The sequence below is a fragment of the Artemia sp. Qi Xiang Cuo genome, chromosome 20 (genome assembly GCF_049724085.1).
Source record: "Artemia sp. Qi Xiang Cuo chromosome 20, ASM4972408v1, whole genome shotgun sequence".
In the NCBI taxonomy this organism is placed as follows: domain Eukaryota; kingdom Metazoa; phylum Arthropoda; class Branchiopoda; order Anostraca; family Artemiidae; genus Artemia; species Artemia sp. Qi Xiang Cuo.
The window spans coordinates 36,991,494-37,018,258 of NC_142813.1; the positions used below are offsets into that span (position 1 = coordinate 36,991,494).

The 26,765-nt window shown below is 36.0% G+C and overlaps 1 protein-coding gene across 4 annotated transcripts in view; it reads left to right on the forward strand.

Annotated features, from left to right (window-relative positions):
- LOC148940163 (zinc finger protein basonuclin-2-like) overlaps positions 1-26,765 on the forward strand; it is a 128,899-nt gene that overhangs the window by 28,716 nt on the left and 73,418 nt on the right. For all 4 annotated transcript variants that reach the window (XM_089106187.1, XM_089106189.1, XM_089106188.1 and 1 more), the window contains one exon: positions 22,243-22,345. In XM_089106187.1, coding sequence (XP_088962313.1) covers positions 22,243-22,345 — 103 coding nt within the window. The remainder of the gene's footprint in view (positions 1-22,242; positions 22,346-26,765) is intronic.

Below are 26,765 nucleotides of genomic sequence, written 5' to 3' on the forward strand. Positions count from 1 at the left end.
GTTTGACTCTTAATAAAAACGTTACGAAAATGGATATAAACAAATGTTGTATGTGTTTTTGAGGTTTTCTTGTGTACCCCCCCCCCCACGAAAAAAAAATTTGAGTAAAACTTCCTCCGAAAAAAATACGGCCTTGATTGACAATTTAAAATAAAAAAAAATCTGCTGATACAATACGATAATATCAACAAAAGAATACTTCAAACTGAATAAACACACATTTTTATATGATTCCAAGTTATGAATATGCTTAGTTTTCCCCAAACAATGCCAGCACACAAAGATACATACACGTAATACATACGTAATACATACACGATACATACACGTAATTTTTTCTATGGGATTTTCAAAAGAATCCTTGGCTAAAGTTCTTAACTGTGTTGCGAAAAACAGTTTTTTACTACTTATAGTTTTCCATGAGATTAAGACCCAAAAAGTTTTAAAACCAATCTGCAGCAAGCATTTCCAGTACATCTGCAAACGTGCGTTTTCAGGAACTTACAGCTTCTACTTTTCCGTTTTCAACAATGTTGCGGAAAAAATAGCATATTCAGTTACTTCTTTTGTTAATCAACCAAACCAACTGTCTCCACTTCAAAATAGAAATGGACATTTTCCTCTCCATTATAATAGAAAATGACAAAAAGAGATTGGCCTTTAAAAGAGCCCGTGAAACAGTGCAGCTTTGATGTAGATTACATTAACATAACCTTGACTAACGTGACTAGCACCCCCCCCCTGAAATCCAAAATTTTCTCTAATTTTTGTGAACTTCTTATTCAAATCATATTTTTTTGCCTTTATATTGACCCCCCCTGAAAAATTTCCTGTATACGTGGCTGGTCAAACTCCCTAACACTTTATTAGTTTTAAGGATTATTAGCTGCTGGACTTTCATTATTCGACCCTTTTGTGACTCTGAATAAAAAAAAAGAACAGTCAATGATTCTTATTTAAAACAATGTAATGATTTATATGTAATGATGATTTATATGTAATAATGTAATGATGATCTTTTTCCATTTTCAACGCTATATATCACGCAGACACCTAAGTAGGGGCTCGAAACTTGCGGAATATATTCTTTCCCTCGGAAATGTGAAAACTAACGAATATTACTGTAGTTTTTATTGTTTTTTAAACGATTCATAATTTTTTAGATCTCTTCAAACTTTTTCCCCCTCTTTTCCCACCCTGAATTGCAAGGTGGTCACAAATAAATTTCCTTGGGTAAGTTTAATCACTCATAAGTAACACTGCCATCTATTATTCTAGGTTACTTACGTAGAAAAATCATACTTTGACAGTTTGGGCGAAATTGCTTTCTATATTCCACTGCCAAAATGTTTTAGAGCAGCATTCATGGGCTTAGCTAGAAGGGCAGTACTTCTCCGCCTAGGAATTCATTATCCACTTAAAAGAATCTTAAAATGAAATCTTAAAAATCTAAATTTTAAAAAAACTTAAAAAGTTAAGTTCTGATTAAGGGCGATAAATCCCCCCCCCCCTTTTCGCTAGATTACCAGCTATTCCTCTTGGGAAATGCCAGGTTATGTTTTGTAAATCATCTTCAGTGAGGACAAAATCATCTTGAATCTAGCTGTTAGAATGATGTTGATGAGTAATATATGATTCAACACCAATCGCAATTTCGTTTTTGTGAAACCTTTACTTTTTTATAATAATTCCTTTTTTTTGTAATGTCTCTATTTCACATTTTGGCCTTATGAGGCTCGGCAATTATTTAAAATATGATTTTATTTTTGTTTTAGTTGTCTTCTAGTTTTCTTTATCAATTCATAGATAAATGATATGCCCCACCAACAATTGATTTAAATTCATCATTTAATAATAAAATTCATAATTTAATTGAAACTCATAATTGATTAAATTTTGCCAATAAATTGAAGAGATTTGGGGACAAAATGTAAGCTACTTTTCGTAGGCGTGTCTGTAGGCTTGGAAAATGTGTGAGATTAGTGGATAAAGCCCCTCTTTCCCCCCAGATAAACCAAGCTAGTATTAAATAGTTTTACTCATAAAATTAGTATTGTGTTTTTTTTATTTCTTGGGGGCGCTATATATTAAGAAATTAAATAAAAAAACAAGTTTTTTTAACTGAAAGTAAGGAGCGACATTAAAACTTAAAACGAACAGAAATTATTCCGTATATGAAAGGGGCTGTCCCCTCCTCAACGCCTCGCTCTTTACGCTAAAGTTTTTCATTGTTAAAAAAAAAATAGAGTTGTGAGAAAGTCAAACTTTAGCATAAAGAGCGAGGCGTTGAGGAGGCGACAGCCCCTTTCATATACGGAATAATTTCTGTTCGTTTTAAGTTTTAATGTCGCTACTTACTTTCAGTTAAAAAAAAACTTGTTTTTTTTTATTTAATTTTTGAGCGTTTTTGAATAAATGCAGGTTTTGATCTTAGCTCACCGTACATGAATAATTAAAACAAAATTTTTATATTAATTTACTTTTATTTGGTTAAATGGCTTTCTCGAAACTTGTTTAATTTTATTTACGAACGTTTTTATTTGTAATAAATATAGCGTTTGATGGCAATGCCATGCTACCAGAAACCCTTGAAGAGGCGAAACAGGCGTACGAATTGCTCCATGAAGGAGATGCCATCGACGAAGCACAGGTGATAGAAGCAGCAGAGCTTATCTATGAGACAGTTCATAATGTAAAAGAACGATTATCCAAATTCAGAACTACCCATCTTTGGTTTTAGTAGAGAGTTTGGGACGGTGGCTGGCTAGTTCAAAAATCTTTTGGACAGCCAGACCCAAATACCCTGAGTTAGCTGGATCTTACGTGGATTAGGTCAAAAGATATTCGGCCAGGCAGGGGTAGTTTTGACTCTTATACTGATATACCAGTGGTGAAAACTGCACACAGCTGAAGAGAACCAAAGGTTTGTCATGTGCAACGATTGAATTCTGTCTTAGCATGAAGATCGTCAAAAGTAAGGAGGAATTTTGAGAAATCTTAAAAATAAACAACACTTCATTGACTTCTTACTGAGAGGCTGGCAAACTCAGGATGTAAGGTTCTATGTGCTCAGGATGATGTCAATGTCTTCATTGTATGAACTCCAGTCATTTGCGCTGAAACTTTGTCGACTACTTTGATTGGGAATGATTGGTTAATTAGAGTAAACAACTCTTATGAAAGTACAAAAAAATCTTTGGCTTAAAGAGTGATGTATTGACTAGGGGGTTAACCCAATCATATCTGTAATTCTTTCTGTTCGTTTAAAGTTTTGATGTTGCTGCTGTTGCAGTTGAAAAACTTTTTTTTTTATATTTAATTTCTGATCTTTTTTTAAATAATGCTGGGAAGTCCGGTGTCCCCGTCATAGCATTGTCTCTTCCTCTCACATAACCCCTGACTGACCCCCCCCCACTACCAGGAAAAATTTCCCTTGAAAACGTCCGTATACTTCCCAATAACCAATACTATATTTTAACATTGGGTAAAGTTCATAAATTTCAGCCCTCCTCCCAGGAACTTCGGAGGATTAAGTCATCCTAAAAGACATAATTATAATATTTTCGAGCATTCTGAATAAAATGGATGTCTTAAAATTTTGATCAGGTGACTTGGTGGAAAAAATGAGCGTGGGAGGGGTCCTAGTTGTAATATATTTTTTTGGTCATTGGTTAATTAAAAATGGCACTAGAACTTTTAATTTCCATTCCAATGAGCCCTCCCACGATATTCTAGGACCACTGGGTCGATACGATCACCCCTGGGAAAAAAAAACAAAACAAATAAACACGCACCCGTGATCTTACGTCTGGCAAAAAATGCAAAATTCCACATTTTTGTAAATGAGATCTTCAAATCTCTGCAGTAGGGTTCTCTGATACGCAAAATATGGTGGTGTTATTTTCATTAAGGTTCTATAACTTTTAGGGGGTCTTTCCCCCTTTTTTCGAAAATCAGCCAAATTTTCTCAGGCGCGTAATTTTTGATGGGTAGAATTAAACTTGATGAAACTTATATATTTGAAATCAGCAGTGAAATCTGATTCTTCTGATGTATCTATTTGTATCAAAATACCGTTTTCTAGAGTTTCGGTTACCATTGAGCCGGGTCCAACAAAAATAAAAATGAAACAAAATAGATGGCACAGATATTAAGAAAAGACACTGCATTTCCAATTTCTATCATACAGGTTAGAAAAGAATGTTTTCCCATCTGAGAAATGAGACAGCGTACGAAATTAAAACAAAACCAAATCCTGAACTGTTTTATTTCAGCTGTATGTTTAATAGTATGTTTAGCTGAGCATTTTTTATATGCTTTTGACCTTTCGTTTGGTCACGAAAGGTTTTTTTTTACATGAAGCTCTTCTCATACCCCAACTGGCTCTTTTATGTGAAGTCTTGGTTTTTCTGAAAATGAAAACTCAATTGTAGTCTCTAATGAAAACAAGAAAAAATAGGATTGCTTTTTGAATTGGAATAAATTATTATATTTTATACCCGTTGTTGCTATGTCAAATTTTGATTCAGTATAAAGAACTCAAAAGCTGATTGGTTATTTTGTATGAAATTTTGATTCAGTAAAAAAAGGCGAAAAGTGACCATATTTTTCATGAATAAACTCTATAATAGTATAATTGTTTGCAATACTAATACAAAGTCCAATTTTTTTGCACAACCCCCTTTTTTAAGATTTTTCGTATCCAAAGCTGTATGTTGACATGCGCTTTTTGCTGTCCATCCGAAAAATGTAAAATAAACCTCTAGAGAAACTTTGCACTTTTATCTTCGATCACGCATCCGGTCTGTCGTGAGAAAGTGTGCTCGTGCTTAGAGAGCCCATCGTTGTGGAATTCGCTTGCCACAGTCAAACTATTCATTTTATGACGGAACATGAGCCATCGCTAAGATAAGGTGACAAAGTAAATGTCATCAAGACATAAACCAGATGTAAGCTTTTAGCCGAAATGGCCACTCTTAGGCTAAATAATGGCTTTCGATCATCGTGGAATCAAAAGCAATCCTTCTTGCGGCGTGACTTAGAGAGGTCTAGAAAATTTCAAGAGATTTATTCTACCAAAGCGAGATTGTTGTATCTGCAAAATTCCGAACTGGCGGGATTAATTTGCTCTGAATATTGTTCTCCTGTAGTTTAGACCAGGGTTGCCACCCTCGTGGTTAACACTAGTATCAATTACCTTTTTTCTCTCCATAGGGATTTTATATAAAAATTTCCAAGAATCAGTATAGTTTAACTTTCCTGTGGAATTTTTGTGTGTGTGTTTTGGTGTCGGTGTGGGGGTCTTCTGGTGTTAGGTGGGTTTTGGTTGTGAGGGGGTTTGGTGGGGTGGGGGTGTGTCTGGGTAGCGGGAAAGTTGGGGGGGGGTTTGGGTGTGTTGGGTTTTGGGTGGGTGTGGGTTGGGGGGTGTATGGTTTGTTTGGTTTTTGTTCGGGTTTGTGTGTTGGGTTGTTCGTGTGTGTGTGTGTTTGTGTTTGTATGGGTATATGTATGAGTGTGTGTGTCTCTGTATTTGTTTATGTGTGTGTGTGTGTGTGTGTGTGTGTGTGTGTGTGTGTGTGTGTGTGTGTGTGTGTGTGTGTGTGTGTGTGTGTGTGTGTGTGTGTGTGTGTGTGTGTGTGTGTGTGTGTGTGTGTGTGTGTGTGTGTGTGTGTGTGTTTGTACCCTTAGCACATTTTACGACTCATTCAGTGGTGCTGTTCAATAAATTTTGTTCAATCAGTTAGGTTGCTCACAGATTGAACACCATTCTTGTTTTCCTGAAGGATATCTACCCTTGCAAAACTTTATCTAACCCCCCCCCCCCCAAAAAAAAAAACGAACAGTTTCCCCTCCACTGAACTGTTTGGCGTGTGTCTACATTCGGCGTTTTCGGGAAAACTGAAAGACTGGTACCAGTCTACATTTTTTCTTGTCAAATCCCATGACTTCCTTTTCAAATTTTAGTGATTGATAAAGCTCCCAGAAAACCGAACATGCCATCTCCACTTCCAATTTTTTGGCATTTATTGGCGTTTCTTAAGCCGTACCCAGAAACGGGAAGCTGGATCGGCAGTAGCGGTCTGCGCTATCTAGACTACCAGTATTCCGTCCAAGTTTTCCAGAAAACCCCGAATGGAGACGCGGATTTAGTGGAAGTGGTATACAAGAATAGGTAGTAGAAAAGTAGTAGTGTCAATCAGGGTCAAATCCAGGATTTTATTCGGGGGGGGGGGGGGGTACAAAATAATTTTTCGGGGGGGGGGGGGTACAAAAAAAATTTAAAAGCAAATCAAAATTCGTTTAAATTCAATTATTTTACGTTTCTACGAGTCGGACAAACATTTTGAGGGATGTTCAAACCCCCTACCCCCCTCCTAGATGCGGTCTTGGTGCCAATGAAACTTCCATAAAGATCCTGGCTGTTTGAAAATTCGAAAAAAAAACGGATAAACTCAGTTTTAACAACCTTTTCACTTAGCCTATCGTGCCAATGTTGACGGATTTTTGAATGCTTATCATTCCTCTAGAATAAGTACCCTCCCTCCTATCAGTTTTTGGAGAAAAATAATTGCAGTATATGCAAAACTGGCTACTTTTTATCAGATACACTCCCCCTAGAAAAAAATATGCTCTGAAGCTCCTATGATTAGCACAATATATTCTCTAAAACTATGCTTTTGCATAGTCTTAGCTGCATGACAGAACTTCCCTAACCCAAATCAACCAATAACTACTATAGCACACGCCATTCTTGGGAAATTAATTTAAATGTTATTAGAATAAAGAGTCCCTAAACTTGAGATCGCAATCCCAAGAATTCTAAGGGATATACACAAAGTGGTTAAAAAGTTTGTCTGATCACTTATGGAATGATTTGCCCAAAGCTATAAAAGCATGACAGGAGACATCAAAGCATTCCAGACGAAATACGGGAAAGATAGGATATTACAATTTGGCAGGAGTTGAGGACGGATACAATGCAGGCAGATTATACCTCTAATTGAAAGGGGTTAGTCAATCACCTATTACAAGCATAAAAAGATAGCCCGAATGCATGGCTATAAAATAAAGGCTCATCTAAATTTAGAGTATTACACCATGCCAAGTTGTGTCATATCCAAAGAGGTGGGCTGCAGGATTTCAACCCTCATTTCCTAAATAATTCTCTAGCTCGTAAATTGTTGTTAAAATGCAGATAAGAAAACCATAGAAAAAAGACTTCTCCCGTGAGAATTTTTTTGGTAACGCACCAACAAAATTATTTTGGTACTCCCCCCCCCCAATAAAATAAAACTCTGGATACGGCCCTGCTGCCAATTACGCATAACTTGCTGTACCATTAATTAGGGGGAAGATGAATGAATATTTTTGAATACGATCTTATTCTCTAAACCTTGAGCTTCAGAATAATGCATAAAACCAAAACCTCTCTATGACAGGTCCTGCGGATCAACATGAGAGAGGAAAATTACATCCTACAATTAGAGGAGTATATTTAAAGCAAGTGTGCATTATTGGCACTGAGATGTGAGTGCTCTCCTCTCATTTCTGAAACGGTAGTTTCTAACGAAACACGATAGTTCCTATAAAAATCAGGCTATAGTAATAGATAGTTAAACGCTTATATAAAGAATGCGAGGGGCGAAATGCCTCCTCTTATTTTGTATACCTCTGAATACATAATATTAAAAATCAACTCACACAAATTAGCGATTTTGAAGTTTGAAACGAACAAAAACTATCAAATACATAAGGAGGATGCCGCCCCCTAATTTCTATACTCTTTACGCTAGAATATAATTTATTTGTTATCTCAGTACCATACCAAAGAATGCTCTAAGTAAGAGAGAGTAACTTGTTACTATAGGTGTGCTACGATACTCTGAAGATGTATCTGTCAAATTTTAGCGAAAAGTCAGGGGTGGAGAGGACAAATGCCCTAAACATATGGAGTATGGTGTGATATTTCCCAACACATTTTTTTTAAGTTTTAACACCAGTCAATTGTTTTGTAAGAACCATGTTTTTGGTTTAATTACACTTATAATATGCTTTTATTTATATTTAATGTGCCTTTTATTTGATGCTTTGACAAAGGTTGGCCCCACCCACAGCTTCCCAACTCTTTTCAAAACAACTTTCTTCCTTATTTCAGACCCTCCCTATCCCTCTCCTTCGGTACAGGTTTGAAATATCTACGAAACTTCATCTATAGTTTTTTTTTCGCATGTTTTTATGTGTATTTATTTATTTCTCTGAAGGTGTCGAAATAAAAACTACAGCAGGGACAAATTCCTAGCTGTCAACAGTCTTCCTCCTTCCGACAACACTTTAAATTTGTCATCTATTCCCAAGCTATTTTGACTTCATTCTGAAGCGTCAATATACGAGATTTAGCTCTGTTTGTATAACGCCCGTCATGTGACAAGTAGGCTGCGGTTTTCTCATAGGTCTCGTGTTCGGTGTCCGTCACACGTGTGGTCGTTTGACAGCTCGTGACATATGATCGTCGACAAAGACATTTTAACGCTAATGTAAATATGAGGGAAAGGATTCGACCCCCACCCATGTGGCTTGTCGTCTAGAATCCATACTGACAACAGCCATTTGGACTCTTTCTCTTTTTCCAGTTGTCAAAAACTAATTAGTTGTAATTTCCCGAGTGGACATGTGTATGAAATGACCAGGATGTCAAAGTGTTCAGGAAAAAAACTTCCCCAGTTCATAAATTAAGTTCTTCGGGGATTCATTATGGAAGAACAAGAAATCAATTCGAAACCTATTACTTTAAAAGCATTTTTATGCTTATATCAATAATTTAAGCTAATTAAAAGGTTAAAATTAAATAATAACCTAACTAATAATCTACTTAATCGACTGAATTCTTCTTAGAATCATGAAAAAATATTTGCCCGTGGAATTCAATTCGTTATTTTTTATTTAAAATTAAGTTTATGATAATACATTCTTACACTGTATATTCTCTTAAGTTAATTTTTTTGTAGCTCTTGGATTGGCGTCATAGCACGAACTCGTTCCAGCATTAGGAGCAAAGATATACCCAAGAAATCAAATACAGTAAAATTAAGAGTGTCTTGCTTTCAAAAAAAATAATAATATACTGTATATTCATCATATTACAATAAATAAACCAAGTATCTAGTTTACTGTGCTCCTATCCCAATATATTCTTACAACTGTTTATCTTTAATTCCTTTGATTGGCTATTATGGTTTAAGATCATATGACAATCATAGAGAGAGGTTTTCTCGGGAAATGGAAAAAATCGAATAAGAATTATCAACTTGAAAATGTTTAGAAAGTAATATACGCATGCTCACAAATGAAATAACTTTACCAAACAGCTTTCGGGGTTCCTATCCTGAAATGTTATGCTATATTTACTATCTTAAAGCCTTTTGATTTGCTCTCATGTCAGCTGATGAGACTGCTAATGACCATTCGAAAAGCACCAAAACTGAGAGAAACATATGGGAGTATAAGAAACGTCCAAAAAATCAGGAGATTTCAGGAAGGGTGAGGCACAGATCCCCGTACACCCCCTAGGCTATACACACGCCTGTGTGCTTTTACAATTGTAAAGAAATTTTCAGCATTCGATTTTTTAACAAGAGAGTAATAACCTATATTTTCGATTTCCTCCTTGCCTTCCCACCAACACGACAAATGCCCTTGCTGATCCACTGTGGATTCTTAAAACTTCTAGTTTCTGAAAAACTATTTCTTTGATCAAAATAGTCTCTCACTCATAAAAGTTGGAGGTTATCTCGATTCATAGCCCTCCTTCATTTATTCTTTTAAATGCAAAGGGCCTGTGAAAAGGGCTATTTTAAAAATTAGACAAAATTTAACAGTCGCTTATGTATTGTGCCCCGCTTGCTAGGTTTCGAGACCCTGACATCCCTGCTCATGCATCGGCAAGGCCATACCCAGAGGGGGGGATTAGGGTGGCTTGTACCCCCCTCCCGAAATTTTTGTCTGACTCGTAAAAACGTAAAACGTTTTTAGTTTTTTTGTGTATTCCCCCCCTCCGAAATTTTTTTTAGTAAAACTCCCTCCGAAAAAAAAAATCCTGGGTATGGCCTTGTGCATCGGAATAGTGTTTACCCAAGTGAACACTGTTATGGCACTTATCCCATAGTACGCTGAATTTGTTTGAATTTTAATACAACTGACTGCTCAAGAGATGGTGTTTCTGTAATTTCCGCGAAGTTTTAGGTGACCTCATCTCCTAGGCATTTTAGGACGAAATCATACTTTCATGAGACAAACTGCGACAAGTGCATTTCAAGCTAGATAGCATAATAAAGGAAAAAGTAGGCTATAGATTTATTGCGAAAAATCCACAGGAATATGGCAAAATACTATACTGTACAAATACAAAATACTATACCATACTATAGAAAATACCCAGGCCGTGTCCACGGGGGGGGGGGGGCTATGGATTCAAACCCCACACCCTACCAAAAATGTTTGTTCCAGTCGTAAAAACGTAACAAAAATGGATATATAAAAATTTTTGATGCGCTTTTAAAGTTTATTTTGTAACCCCCATCCCCCGAATAAAAATCATGGACACGGCCCTGCAAAATACTGTACGATTTCTCTTATGACACTATGCAAAAAAGCCACTTCGGACAGAATCAGCAATGTATTCAGGACCTACGGAAAATAAATTGCTACGCATTTGTACGCTTGATCAAGAGGATAAGTGATTCCCTTTTTAAAGTAGGATCTAGATTTTCTTTACAAATGACTTTAAGATAATTTTACTAATTCTTAATAATTAAATTTTACTAATTTTTAATAATTAAATTTTGCTAATTTTTAATAATTAAATTTTACTAATTTTTAATAATTAAATTTTACTAATTTTTAATAATTAAATTTTACTAATTTTTAATAATTAAATTTTACTAATTTTTAATAATTAAATTTTTACTAATTTTTAATAATTAAATTTTACTAGTTTTTAATAATTAAATTTTACTAATTTTCGGAGCAAAGCTGCTCGTTTTTTAGTTGAAGCAAAGCTGCAACTACCGATTTTCATAGTAAAATTTCTCATTTCGTAATCTTTATATTAGTTTTGTTTTACTAAATCTGTAACCGCTGTGTTTTTAATTGAATGTTTAACAAATTTACAGATTGTTAGTAAAACAAAAAAAAATCATTAGGCTCCAACTTAACATTATCTTTTAAGTAAAACTATTGTAAAATTATACAGTATATTATACAAATATATTAATTAGTTGTGCTGCCTTAATGTTGCACAGTTCATTAATCATCGTTGTGACATGTTCCAGCTGCTATTTCGTAGCTTGAAGCCTCTTTCGATCAGTTCACTTTGCACCTACCGAGGTATGCCAACAAGCACGTACATGAAGATTAACTTCAGAGGGGAGGGAACACACTTAAAACCAAACTTTCAAAAACGGCAAATTAAATTGAAATTTTAAAAAAAATTATGGAGTAAATCATCCGAATTTCAAGATGCTCAGGGTTCGAACTTTAATTATATTTTATAAATTATTAGTAATAAAAGAATTAGCCTCAAATTTTATACCTATAAGCCTAATATCACGGGAGGATCTTGTGGAGGGGGAAAAGAAAAATGTTGTGGAGGGGGACAAAGTGACTAGGGCGTCGATAAGCAAAATCTTGTGGGAGGGGGGGGCAATGTCACAAGGGTACCAATAATTGACCAAATTTATAAATTTATTTGTAAAAAAGAGTGACAAACAGAAAAAAAAGAATGAGGGCTCTAGAACAAATCTTGAGAGCCCTAGGGTCCTCTCCCCCTGGATCCGCCCCTGCCTAACATAATTCGTTTTTTAACCCTTCGTGTCCGTTTTGCCTTTCAAAAAACCTCTCTTGACTTTCTTCTTATTTATTTAAATCCCTGTATCACCTATTAGCAGCTATATTTGTGAGCGTGAGAGAGAACTTTCTCTGTTATTCTAGGGATCCCTCAATATATGCTGTAAAATTGATTTCCGGGAAAATGAAAACTAAACCACTACTTGTAACTCGGATTAGTGACAATTAAATTGACATTGTTGACAGCCAAAACATGTTTTCTGTGTCGCTACTGTCTCAAGGGGACCATTTCAACTGTGCGTGACTCTCCCTCTGTTGTGACAAGTTCCAGTTGTGACATGGGAACGTACAATCTAATATGAAGAAGAACACACTATTTTTCAGAAATGGAGAATTTCAATACAGTGCACAAGAGCAATTTAAGAACTATTTCTTTTATATTTAACTATATAAAACATATATAATATATTTTTATATTTTTACTGCTGGCGATGATCAAGCATGTAAAAAATGGGGGAGAGGATAGAGGGAGAATTGAAGGTATTAAAAAAAACACCGAAAATAGACGAATTATGGTAGGCTACTTGTTAAATATCCCGACCACACTGTTTTCTCTCTGTAATAAAATCAGTTTCTCTTTCTATCTCAGAAAGTACTCAGAGATAATCAGCTAAGCCTGAGAGAGATAGACTACAATGCAGGTATATTTTAATCAAATATTTAATAAATAAAGTTGGTATTCTGGTTTGGTTAGGTATTTAATATAATGCGTTCTGGGTGGCCTGTGTAAAGTATTTGGAACATAAACTCGAGAAGGCTTTTTCTGGTGTCTCGTTTCTTAGAGATTTGGCCATGTATATGTCAACGAGAACAGTCTAGGGGGGGGGGCTTTTGGGACTAAGACTAGTCTCGGGAAAGAATCCGGTCCCAGGCATAGTTGAACAACCAATAGCTGGAACTTCCGTTCCAGGAAAGTTAAATTCTTGGCTCATTTCTAAAGGGAGTCCATCTTTCGCCTTCGTCGTAGCTAGTTGTTCTTGTGCAACCTTATTTTCTCTTTGTGTATTCTCACGTTATTTAATAAAGACCACGTACCAACGTTTATCGTCTATCTTTGGAATTTACGTAACCCCTCACATCTGCCAATATAAAAGGGCATTCAAATAAAGAACGAAAAAGAGGTTTACAGAGTGGTGACAGCAGAGGTTTACTGATGCCTCGCAGAGAGGTTTTACAGAGTGGTGGCAAGCGATTAAAACTAGTGGAGCATAAATCACTAGGGGAAAACCTCCAAGTGACATTTGAGTGACCGTTATAAGTACTTACGACATCTTACGCTAAATACTGGCAACATATTGAAGAGTTATTTCGCCAGCTACCAAAATTGCTGTGATATTGAGCTGCAAATACTACAAAAGACTGATTAATAAGATATCGAAACGCTACGAGCTATTGAACTTTCTTCTATTCAAAGCGCCTTCTTGAAAAACACTTTCTTTTAAATGAACATTTTGAAATAGGCTGTTACACAATGCCTAATATGGATTTCCTCGCGATAGCTTCTACATACTAATTCAAATTTCTACAACCGAAAGTCTCCGGTTGATTTCTACCTTCACCTAGCCATTTTACGTTTGGTGTTTTTTTTGCCTGATTTTATACAGTCGACGTGTGATCTACATTTGACAGTTTCCAAACAAAATTTAACATTGTGAAGTCGATAATCAAAAATTAATTCTCAATTGTGACTCCATTTGACGCTAGTGATTTAATTGAGACCAACTGCAATTGGATGTAAGACATACGACCTTTCGTAAGTGATTTAACAAGGTTAACCAACCCAGGAAATTTTATTAGACCCTTGTTGTTAGAAGTGAAGTTAATTGCCCAAAACCTGTCGTCCGTAATTAAAGAGCTGTGTTTAAAACAAACATTTAAAATTTTTGAATAATTACTTTTTCAAATTTTGATCTCAATATGTCAGTTATTATTCATATATTGGACCCGGTGAAAACTGGATATAACAAAAAGGTTGCTTTTGATTTAGTAAAGCAGTGGATGATAAATGGCATATTTCCATTTCCTATATTTGACTCCCCTCGATTATAAATTTGTCAAGTTTATAAAGTGGATTAGTTGTAGCATATTCCCCAGGCAAAATAGTAGGCAAAATCGTTGCAGAGTTTGTAGGCGTGGCTCAAATTTAAGGATGAAAGGGTTTATCTACTGTATAGAAAGATGCGAAAACTAGGAAGGTCATTTAGGTGTCCTTAGAAGCCAGGGATGATGATGTAGTCCTTGGAAGATTTGCTCTTAATTTATTCAAGGAGAGGATTAGACCGTTCTACAAACGGTATTTTTTAGATAATAGTGCAGAATTTTTTTTTTGTTTTAGGTGATGCGCATAAGGTTGCAATACAATATGAACAGATAGTGGGGAAAGGAGACACGTCTTCTTTTTCCGATGAATTTATTTCTGCGATGTGGAGTGTGAAATTTGAACTCATTGATTTTGATAAGGAACTGAGAGATGGCACTGAGTCCTCGTAGGGAGGTTTGGCTACCCAGGAAAAGGGAGCTGGTTTTAAGGTCCCGTGGGATGGTACTGATGCCTCACGGGATGTTTTTTCTTTGTTGCACTGCGAGATGGTATTGATGCCTCGCAGGGCGGTTTGGTTACCCATGAAAAGGGAGCCGGTTTTGAGGTCCCGTGGGATGAAAAAAAAAAAAGGTGGAAAGGGGGCTGGTTTTGAGGTCCAGTGGGATGAGGTTGATGCCTCACGGGATGGTTTTAATGCGTAGCGCTAATAGTTATGTAAAGATATCAACAGTAGTACTGCCATTTGTCGAACCACAATTTAGTAGAGCAAAAACAAATAAGTCAAAACCAAGGCGTTCCGCTGCAATGGAACTCCAAGCATGTTATTGATAATAATGTTTTGACGTAATTACAGCATGGTAGGCTAATCAAACTGTAATGTTTGACATATCTATTCCATTATTTATAAGTTTATGCAATTTCATTTATTTGTCGCCAATATTTTCAGGATTAATTAGCCTTTCTCGGTCATTCCTTTTGCCCTAATCAGAAGTTTATACATAATCCCAACTTTTCTTGTCCTCATCAAAATTCAGGTGTATGGGGAACAAGTCTATTTTAAAGTATAGAGAGAAAAATGAAGTGTTAAAATATCCAGTTTCCGACTACGGTTGTTAGTGTGGTTCGTTTATACTATGTAAGTGTTTACTTATGCAAGTATTGTGTAGTGTTTATATTATGTAATTCTTTTCTAGTTTATGCTGAAGAATGTTAGTAGGTGAGAAGTGAATAATTTGGGAAGGGTATTGAATGTTTTGAATTCAATTAAAGTTTGAGGGTTTAATGGGAAGGGGATAAGCCAAATTTGGGAAATTCAACTTAAAACAGGGGGGAGAATCTGTAAAGTATTTGGAACATAAATTCGAGAAGGCTTTTTCTGGTGTCTCGTTTCTTAGAGATTTGGCCATGTATATGTCAACGAGAACAGTCCAGGGGGGGGCTTTTGGGACTAAGGCTAGTCGTGGGAAAGGGTCCGTTCCCAGGCATGGTTGAACAACCAATAGCTGGAACTTCCGTTCCAGGAAAGTTATATTCTTGGCTCATTTCTAAAGGCAGTCCATCTCTCGCCTTCGTCGTAGCTAGTTGTTCTTGTGCTACCTTATTTTCTCTATGTGTATTCTCACGTTATTTAATAAAGACCATGTACCAACGTTTATCGTCTATCTTTGGAATTTACGTAAACCATTACATCTGCCAATATAAAAGGCATACAAATAAAGAAATAAGAAGAGCTTTACACCTGCATGCAATAAGTTTGTTGAATTTTCCATAATTTTGTTACTAAAGTATTATATTTTCATCATATTTTAATATATTCCATTATGATTAACCTAACTTGACTTCTTGCGGGTGGTTGGGATATTTAACAAGTACCAAAATTTTATATATAAAATACAAGAACTTATAGAAAAATCATTCAAAATTTGAAATCCAGGGGGAGGGGGCACGGGACCAATTGCTTCTCTCCCTGAGCACATGCCTGATCATAACCATTGAGCTTAATCGCCAAAATGATTCTGTTTATGTTATATTTAGATTTAGTCTATTCCATTATCTGAAGAATAGCTGAATTAATTCAGAGGCGTTATGTGACATTTTTGCAAAACTTGGGCTTACTTACTATTTCGCAAAACTAAGGAAGCTCTATCGATTGACTCACTTCATTTTTACTTTTTTTTATTTCGTCTTAATTTTTCACTCTCAGGTGGTTCAGTTTTTACAGCATTCTCTTTTCTCACTCACAGAAATAGTGGGGGAATTCACAGGGGCGAATCTCCAGCATGTTTATTGGGAAGGGAGCAAGGGGGGTCCATGTCCGGATAGCCAAGAGGCATGGGGTATGTAATAATTGTCTTCTCCACATTATTGGGGGTCAACTGCCGAACTGCCCCCCTCCAAACAACATCCCTGGGAATTGAAATCCCAGTTTTTTTGTCGCATCTTGCTAACAGTCAAAACGCCCGAAATGCGTTTTTAATTTTCTCCTTTATCATGCAGAATGTGCAGTGTTTCTATATTGCAGAAAGTCAGTGCCGTTTCTCTAAGTATTAAAATCTTAATCAAGATAATAATATTACAATTGACTGTGGTTAAAATTGACTGTGGACAAAAAGTAAGAAAAGTTCAAGCACTAACGCATGCGTATATCTGGCACCCTTCATTACTGGCGAATTCTAAAGTCAAGTAAAACCCGTTTCTTAAGTCATTTTAAAACCAATCAATGCCTTGGCTATCTTCAAGACAATCCAAGGTTTCAAATAAAAACAGCAGTTAAATATAAACTAAATGAATGACTTGGATCCACATTACCAACAATCATTTGGCATCTTCCTTTTTTTCGCCGTTGTCAAGAACTAATTTAGCTGTAATTTCCTGAGTGGACATTTGAATTAAATGACCAGGATATTGTGGCTTTAAAAAAAAATCTCCATAAATACTCATAAAATCTGAGAAGAATTTAATGTAGAGGTTGTCGGAGCCATTGTAATCTAGATAAACTTGAAATCGACGATATCACCTGAGAGAGGAGCAAACGTGCACAGAATGGGACCCTCCAGTTGAGGCCCCTTGACATCACACAGTTCCGTGACTCTTTCTTAATCCTCTCTATTTAGAATTGTTCAGTTGTTTACTGTTTTGGCTAGTTTACGTCCATCACCGCCCAATCCCCCCCAAAAAGAAGAAATCTATGGATGTGATAACATTGAGAGAAGAAAATGAGTAAATGACTAGACGATTGAAGAAAAGAAGAAAATACAAGAATATCTTAACAAGATCGTACGCCTGGAAATTTTACTTTAGGATTTCTAGATATAGAAAAATTGTTTCACACAACTGTCTTTTTCTGTTCTTAATGTATTTTTAGCCTTGTATATTAGATATAAAAACTAAAAAGTTAAGACATACACTTTAACTTTGATGTATATCTCCCTTTTTGTTTGGTGTCATATTTTCACTCGGCCGTAATTTATTTTAGGACGTATATGTTTCTTTATTTCGACAAGAAAAAACTTTAGAATCTATAATAAATTCCAAGCCTTGGAATTGTGGAAACTCCCTATGGATCTTCTTTTCATGAAATGCTAATTTCCGCTGCTTTTCAATTATGATTGAAGCTGGAGCGTATCTTTTTTGTCGCTACGACACATGGTTTAAGAAATGCAAATTAAACAGCACTGGAAACTTGGCAATCCCTTTTCGAAATCCTCCCGGAGGCCGTGTAAAGTTCGAGAGCCTCAATATTAAGGGTTCGGCTTTAGGAAACACTTTGCCACTTGGGCAACGAAAATTAGCTTATAAACCATGCCTCTCTGGGGGAAGTTATTCTCATGTATATTGGAATGAATGGGGTACAGAGAACGGGAACAAGCTTTCTTTTTAAATTTAAATTTTGTAAAAGTGCAAACGTGGTGACAGTTGAACAGATAAAGATGTCAGTAAAAAAGCCTAATAAGCAGTTGGAATGTAGACATAAATAGTCCGAATTTAATATAAAATATGCTAAACAGGTTATAAATAAACGTTCGTGAGTGTCAGCAATAAAATTCGGAACGGGTCGCTTACTCAGAGAACGTCAGCTTCTTGATTTCCTTTTGCAAGTTAGTTGTCAAAAAATGATAAATTCCTGCAATTGCTTTTCTTCTCCTTTTGTTTACAGTAGATTAGAAGGGCCATGGTCTCACATCATTCTGTTGACTAGGAAATTGGGAGCAAGAAAGACGCCTGGTATGAACTGAAAAGCATTTTTAACTTTTTTTTAATTAGTTTACATTAAAACAGTAACTGACAGAGTTACGAAGAGAGACTAGTTATATAGGATGCATAATCTGATCATTTAATGGCAATTGAGCCAGCAGGTAACAGCTAAACCACAAATTAAGGGGGCTAGAATTTTTTTAGTGGGTTATGTCCACTAAAAAGATGGTTATGGGGTAATGTCCATTATATGGATACTTTCCGCATTTTTTTTTTGCTCAAACAGATCCAAAAGAATTCACTGGGGGGGGGGGGGACTTAGACAGACTGGGAGGGGGAGGGGCGTGTTCAGCTGTGTTAGCCTCAGGTGACTTGATCCGTGATATGTTGTTAGTAGTAAGTTGTAATAGTACTTCAATGTTGTGTAGGGGATTTTCAGCAGATTTGTACCCTAAGAGTCTTTTTCCCCTCCTCCCAGTCGTGGATCTATGGGGGAGCTCCCCGCCCCCTAGCGTAGTTTAAAGTAGTGTGATTTACTTAATTAACTCAAGTTTGCGTTAATTAAACTTGCTCCTCTCGCAAGTTTACCGGATCAACCTATTTTGCGCCCCCCCTAATTTTTTTATCGGATCAAGCTATTTTACGCCCCCCCCCAAAAAAAAAATCCTGGATCCGCCCCTGCCTCCTCCGTCAGAATCTTAGCATTATTACAATTATTTCAATAATTTTCTGTATTTTCATGTGATTCGACTGTTTTGGGATATTGTTTTGTACTCGTGTATTATATTTAACACAGCGCTATATACTATACAAGGAAACCAGACATGGAAACCCGTCAAATGGGTATTTGCTATCTTAATTGATTGCAAAGCGTGGTTTCTCATTACGTTTACAATGTTTAAACTGTTGTTTTTTTGGGTTTAAGGGTGGAGGGGGGATGTCCCTAGGTTAGGTTACGTATTTGATATATGCTATGCTTTTTATTTTCCCATAATTTTCTGTCACTTCTCACAGAATAAAGGATTTGAAGGACCCCCCCCCCCCCGAAAAAAATACTGCGTACGTGCCTGTGTGGAGATATCCTTAAAAATGAATAATTTTTTTTTACGTCAATCCATATTTTTGGGAATATTCTTACGAATGCGTCTAGGACTTTTGTTATGTTTGCTTGTATGCTTGACTATAGAATGTGTTTTTTTTTATTTTAGTATTTGCAAAGTAAAACTGGCTTATGTAAAAAAAAGTAATTGGTTTGTGGGTCAAAAAATTTGTATACACTTTTGATATGGATTCACATGTTGTGTTAGGATATCCTTGAAAATATATAAAGTTTTACGTTAATCCACACTTTAGGGGATATCCTTGCAAATGTGTCTAGGACTTGCATTATGTTAGCTTTTATACTCGAATCTACAGTATGTTCCTTTTTTTATTTTAGTATTTGCGAAGTCAAATTGGCTTCTATAACTAAAAAGAAAAAACATCAATGGTCGGTGGCTCAAACACTTTTTCCCACTTTTGATACAAATTCACATTTTGCGTGGGGATATCCTTAAAAATGAACAAAGTTTTTTTTTGCGTTAATCCACGTTTTTGGAAATATCCCATAAAACAGTGTTTAGGATTTGGTATGTTTACTTTTGTGCTCAAATATAGTGTTTTTTTTTTATTTTATTTTAGTGTGTACTAAGTCAAATTGGCTTGTGTAAAAAAAATAGTTGAATGGTCGATGACTCAAAAATTTGTTTTACCATTCTTTAAATCAATTCACATGTTGAGCAGGAATGTCCTTGAAAATAAGTTCCCAACTAATTAAGGGCTTTAATGGGAAGATTTAACAAATATAAAAGGAACTGGATGAGATTAGCTTCTGCAGGTCTCGCTTATGTTGACCATTTTTGTTAGGGAATAAACACCAAAAGATCACAAGCAAGTGTAATTCAGTCTTTTCAGCATTTGTAATAACAGTCTTTAGTCAATGACATGTATAATTGAGATACTGCAATGTTGCTTTCAAAATCTAGGGGAGTCTTAATAAACTTTGGAATCCCAATGGATTAGGTCCATTGTCTGTTATTGATCAAGGAATAGGAAAACAGTGTCATGACATTTCGTACCCATATTCTCTCTCCCATTAATTGCCATAGCCAGTTACTACACTTAGAGGCTCCATTGTCATATCTAGATTAGCCAGAGTCCAGCAGTAATGGGATGTGATTCTCAATCCATTGTCAAACCACGATCTGGATCCTGGGAGCGTCCAAGTGCTTGTGACGGGGACCTTTGATGAATTTTTCTTAAGCGTTGATGATCTTAGGACAATATTATCACTTAGATGAACGGATGTCCTACGCCTTTATGCGCTCGATGAAGTCTTTACGAAGTGATGAAGCGATAAGAAAAAGGCAATCACGGGAATTTCCTTAGATGAATCGAGGAAATACAGTTCATTGAACAACATGTCTTCCTGAGTACTTTTGCGATCGTGATAAATTGTGATGAGAAGGGGTAATTAAAGAGATGGACAAATGCTTCCTTTTAATCAATATAAAAGTCGAAAATGCTCCCAGGGTTAAAAAATTACAATATAGTCACAAAAGAAGATGATTAACGGGTTGTTTAGAAATCCATCAACAATATTTTCTGTGAGAAAGTATTTCAATGTTAGAGAAATAAAAACATTAACGCACGGGGCATGAACAACCAAAGGAAAACTTTTTTAAGCTGAAAGACGGGATAAAACAATTAAATCAACAAGTATTTTGACGATTTAAATCGGTAAATAAATAATATTGGCATCCAAATTAATAAAAAGCTGAGAGACCTCATTAATTATTTTTTGCGTGCAGAGTGGCCAAAATGAAAAAAAAATTCTTAGAAAGGGGTCAAGACCAGTGAAAGCAATATTTCTTGTCCGTTTTTCTTAGGTCAAAATCCCTTTGGTACATATCTGATGAATTTTAAACCTCCTAAAATGTTTGGCTTTTAGCAGTGTTCAAGTGTAAATATTTTGGCATTAGTCTTGATTTTGTGACAAAACTCTTGCTGGGTGTTCATCTCTATCAAATCACTTGGTATAAATCTTATTCATTCTCTCTTTCAGTCTCTCTTTTCCTTACCCCTTGATTTTGCTCTCCTTTGTTTTAAAGAGAACTAAAAATTCCTGATATGACATGTTTCTATTAGCAACACGTATATTTTGTGAAAGAACTCTTGCTGGGAGTTCACCCATATCAAGTCACTTGGTATAACCCTTATTCATTCTCTCTTTTAGTTTATTTTTTCCGTAGAGAACTTCTTTTCTCCTTTGTTTTAAAGAGAACTAAAAATTCCTGATATGACATGTTTCTATTAGCAACACGTATATTTAGCGACAGAACTCTTGCTGAGAGTTCACCCCTATCAAGTGACGGTATAAACCTTATTCATTCTCTCTTTTAGTTTCTCTTTTCTTTTATTTAATATCTATCTCTCCTTTGTTTTAAAGAGAACTAAAAATTCCTGATATGACATGTTTCTATTAGCAGCATGTATATTTTGTGACAGAACTCTTGCTGGGATTTCATCCCTATCCATGGACGCCCATATGGGGGGGGCTCCCCCCCCCCTTGCTGAATTATGCTGCCTTATTTTTATATTTTTGTTCTGAGATTTCTATTATATAGCATTAAAAGTGCCAATTAGACGAGGTTTGCCCCCCCTGGAATTCAGCTTATGGGCACCCATGCCCCTATCAAGTTACTTGGTATAACCCTTATTCATTCTCTCTTTTAGTTTCTTTTTTCCGTAGCTTAAGATCCATCTCTCCTTTGTTTTAGAGAGAACTAAAAATTCCTGGCTTTCCAGGTTTTTATTAGCAGCACATTTATATGACAGAACTCTTGCTGGGAGTTCACCCCTATCTAGTCACTTGGCACAAACCTTATTGATTCTCTCTTTTAGTTTCTCTTTTCCTTAGCTTAATATCCATCTCTCCTTTGTTTTAAAAAGTACTAAAAATTCCATGATATGACTTGTTTCTATTGGCAACACATTTATTACTTTTTTTATGGGAAGTGCAATTACATGCTTTTTTTGTATATTATTAACACATCCTTATATGTCAGGCAATATTATGTGGTACAAATAAATGCAGCTGTGGGGGATTCAAGCCACGACAGTCGGAACAACGTGTGTGCGAAGGATGTGGACACACCTGGGCAGAACATGGTGAGCCATTTCTCTCATTTCTTTCATAAGGATAAAATCAACACCTGAATACCTGTTGTGTCGCAATTTATGTTTTACATTTACCATAATTATATTGCCGAATTAATAACTTTGTTTTTCTTTATAAATGATTTGAAAATACAAATAGCCTACGACAGTTAAGATTTTTCATTAAGGGTTTCCATGCTTTATTTAGTATATTTTTCTATATATTTTAATTTTGTTTTATTTATAAACGAAAACGCAGTATAAACTAGAGAGTATTTTAGTCTGCAAACTTTTTTTTTCTATCAGTTTTTTTTAAGGAAAGACTTGTGGGGTTGAGTTGCAGGGGCGTCGTTTTGGAGGGGCAAGGGGGTCAGTTGCTACCCCCCCAACAATTTGGAGAAAAAACATATTATATAGCCCATACCCCTTCACTATCCGGATATGGACCCCTCTTGCCCCCCCCCCCAAAAAAAGAAAAAAAATGCTGGAGTTACGCCCTTGGTGAGTTTTCCGCCATATTTCTTGCTGTGGTAAATAAAGTGCGAACTGCCGAATTCAAGGAAGGGGTAGGGGAATTTCCCAATCCACTTTTTCAAAAATACTTTTCTGTACATTCACTAAAGGACGGCAAACAAAGTCTTACTTACCTCCATACATATTGACCTCCATAGGTCACGTGTTAACAGGTCGAAGTTTCACGAGGGGATAGTGGACCGATTTTTAGCCCCTAATTCAGACAAAATAACCAGTATTGAGTCGATTATTCAAGTCGTGAGTGCGTATGGACCAATTTTTGCTAAGTATTTTCACGACAAACACCCATTACTCTGAAAAAGCAATTGTACTTTCTCCCACAAGCATCGTTATTAATTAACAGAACTAGTAAAACATCTATAGAGGATAGATGACTCTATAGCCAATGACTCGGATTTACATAAATATCGAGAGAAAGGCAGTGTTTTTTTTAATCTACGAGGGGGGTAATTTCGGATTTTGATTTATTCAATGAAAGTAACAAAAAGGGTTGTTTTTCAATGAAAACAGCAAGGAAAGGAGTTTTTTCTGAATCTAGGGGGGTGCTATAAAATCTAGAGGGGAAAATACTCCCCCTGCCCGTACCCAAAATGGAGCCACTTTGTACAGCTTGGGAAGTGCTGTTTTATGCTACTAGCATTTAGGAAACATTCAAAATTTGGATGATCGACGGAAAATGTTCGGGATTTTTTTTTCTACTGCTAAATTTACTTCATATTGTGATGCATATTTAGTCTGCAAAAAATACAGTTGAACTGGTAGCTATGGCTAATTAGGGATGTACACAGGGGTAAGGGATACCTTGAAATCCTAAATTCCCCGATTTTCGGGGCACTTTTTATTCAAATTACCAATTTTTTTTTATTTTTTTATGAATGTCTAGTAATAAGAATATTATCGTGTTTCCCGGCGCATTCCCCATTTCACATACAGACCCTTAACGTACTTTTTCATTGTACTTTCGCATAACTGCAAAACCTGAAAATTTTTGCTTGAAGCTGTTGCTTCTGTAGACCATCCTCCCCAACCCAACTTATTTTCTATTCATGTTTTTCGTTGATGTTTTTCGTTTTTTCGTTGAAGTTCAAACTTTTTAACGTTCCATGGAATGAATTTACAATTGTAATGATCAAACTTGTAGTTGCCAAATTCTTTATCATTAAATCATTCATTTCGAAATATTGAAGATTAAGCAAGAATTCTAGGCAGGGCATGAGTATTCTGATGGATATTGCGACAATCTATGTGTCACTGTCACCGTAACCAATAGTTAAGTCACTTACTCTAAATCCAGGATCCTGATTGGTGGGTAGCAACAGCATAAGAACGTGTCATCAAGATTGTGACGGGTTTTTGAATTCTCAAGTGGCTTTGTCGGCTAGTACATGCATTAGATTAAATCAACGAATAAAAACTCGAATTGCCATCATACTCATATAGAATTGTCCATTAATTCACTGAAATCATGAAAACCTGTGAAAACTGGTTTTTTTTCCCTCAAATATTTTGTTTGAACTAATAATTTGAAAAACTGGAGAAACTAGAAGAAAAATAAAAAATTGTATGGGTATGGGAAATGATTGTAGCAAGAGGAAGAAGGGTGTACCTGGGTTTTATTTATTCTTACCAGTGGCGTAGCTAGGGGGACGGCTGTCACCGTGTGTAGCGTCAGAAGGGGCTCCAAACTGAGATCTTTTTTCGTCAATACTTTGATCTTCTGAGGTGCATCTCTGTCGGGGGTTCAAAAACCGACATTGTCCCGGGGCACTGAATACCCTTGCTGTTTTTCTGCTCCTTAGTATAAGGGTAGTCATTTGAAGACAATTCTGTAGGATGAACTACGTAGCCTCAATTAGGGGGAGGGAGTAAAAGATATTTTCGCTCCCAGCTTTTGAAAAATACCTATCTTTGGTATTTTCGTTGAAACATGTCTTTTTTCGGGATTTTCATTGAAAAATGCCTTTTTTGGTAATTACATTCAAAATGTGAAAAAAACTCCTAGATTTGGAAAACATATTTTACCCCCTCCTCTCCAATTTTCGTGAATTGACACCGCTAGATGAGCTCCTCCCTCCTGTTTCAAAAAATTTAAGGGATGCCTCGGAAAAGTTGTCGTTCTAATAAGAACTATTACCACTTCCGATCATTGAACACTTCTTGGCCCCCTGCCACGGGGGCCAAGAAGTTTTTGTTAAATAGCATCCTTATTTGATACACAAGCATTAGCCATCAGGAAATTTATAGGATAGAAGAAGAATATTGTGAAACTGGAAGAAAAACAGAAGCTTGGGAAGGTAGTTTCCTCACAGTTTGTATTTGGGTATTGGAAATGGTCGCTGCGAGAGGAATAAGGGGCAGCTTTCCGTTGCCGAATAAAATAGTACCATTATATAAACTAATAGTCCCACTATAAAAATGTATCACAGCGGTAAGCCCTGAGAAACCAGAAATTTGTTCACTGCGTAAACAGGAATTAATTTCGAGAAGAGAGGAGAGGGGGACACAAAGTAAAAAAATGCGAATAATACAGAGCATACCAAAATATATGGAAAGCTGTACAAAACTCGGGATTGCAGTTACAGAATTTAGCTTGCTACACTTCAGGAAGTTTGTAGTATTTAAACTTCGTGAAGTATTGAAACTTCATGAAGTTTATAGTTTATACTATGAAGGGTACTTATGCACTGTAACTAAACCAGCGCTGTAGACTGTACAAGGAAACCAGACATGGAAACCCGTCAAACGCGAATTTGCTATCTTAGTTAATTGCAAAGCGCGATTTCTCATTGCGTTTACAATATTTAAACTGTTGTTTTTTGGGGTTTAGGGGGGGAAGAAGGTACCTAGGTTAGGTTAGGTTACGTATTTAATATATGCTATGCTTTCCCCATACCCCCACCCGAATGTGCAAATATATGGCCCAAATTTGTTTCTAAACTATTATATATTAATCCTATTTTATTTTATTTCATTAGCATTAACCAAACTTGACTTCTTTAGTGTATGGCGCTGGTTTCGTTCTAATGCATAAGTACCCTATTAAGTATTCATATAACTGGTTTTTCCTCCTGAAGTTGAATGGTCTATCTGAATTCCGAATAAGCAAGCGTAATACTTAAAACTAATATATAATAGGATACAGTCAATTAAAAAAAAAAAAATCCTTTCTACCATTTAACTATGTTTTTAATTTGAAATGAAATATTTTTTCGCAAACAAAATGAATTAATTTTTTAATTCTTTTTAATATCGATGTTATGCATTAATGTTGACATTCCCTTTTTACCTCCTATTTGGGTGTAAAGACTTCGCAGTAATGTTCGTAATAAAAACAAAGCACCAATATCAAATGGACTTTAGTACTACACTTTATCTCCCGGAAACAACATTCCAGCCTAGTGTGTTAACGAGGCACTGCCACTTTCCAAAAATGTGTACACCCCTTGGCACAGGGAGGAGACGAGTGGCAAAGTTGTGCCAAAGTGGCACTATAAGATGGACACTAGGCCAAAGAGAGTGGGCAATCAGGTGGTTCACATGAATTCTTATTTTCTCCGCCCCTGTGAAAAAACTGAGGAATATTCGGCAGAGGCAATTCAAACGGCGGAATTTAACTCTACCTATATTAGTATATACATGAGAACAGATAAACTCAAAGAAATACTTCACTGGGGTCAATTGAAGGCATTCTAAGAAGGGGTAAGTGGCATTCCTAGATTTTTGGCCATCCCTCCTAGACTTTGATAAATAATTTTTTTTGGTATTTTCATTGAAAAATGACAAAGTTACCTCCCTAGAAATTATAAGTTATGTTTGCCCTCCTCTCTAAATTTCCGTGAGTTGACGCCTTTGCTCAAAAATATATTTAAGGTTTTTTGGCTATTGACCTCCTCCCACC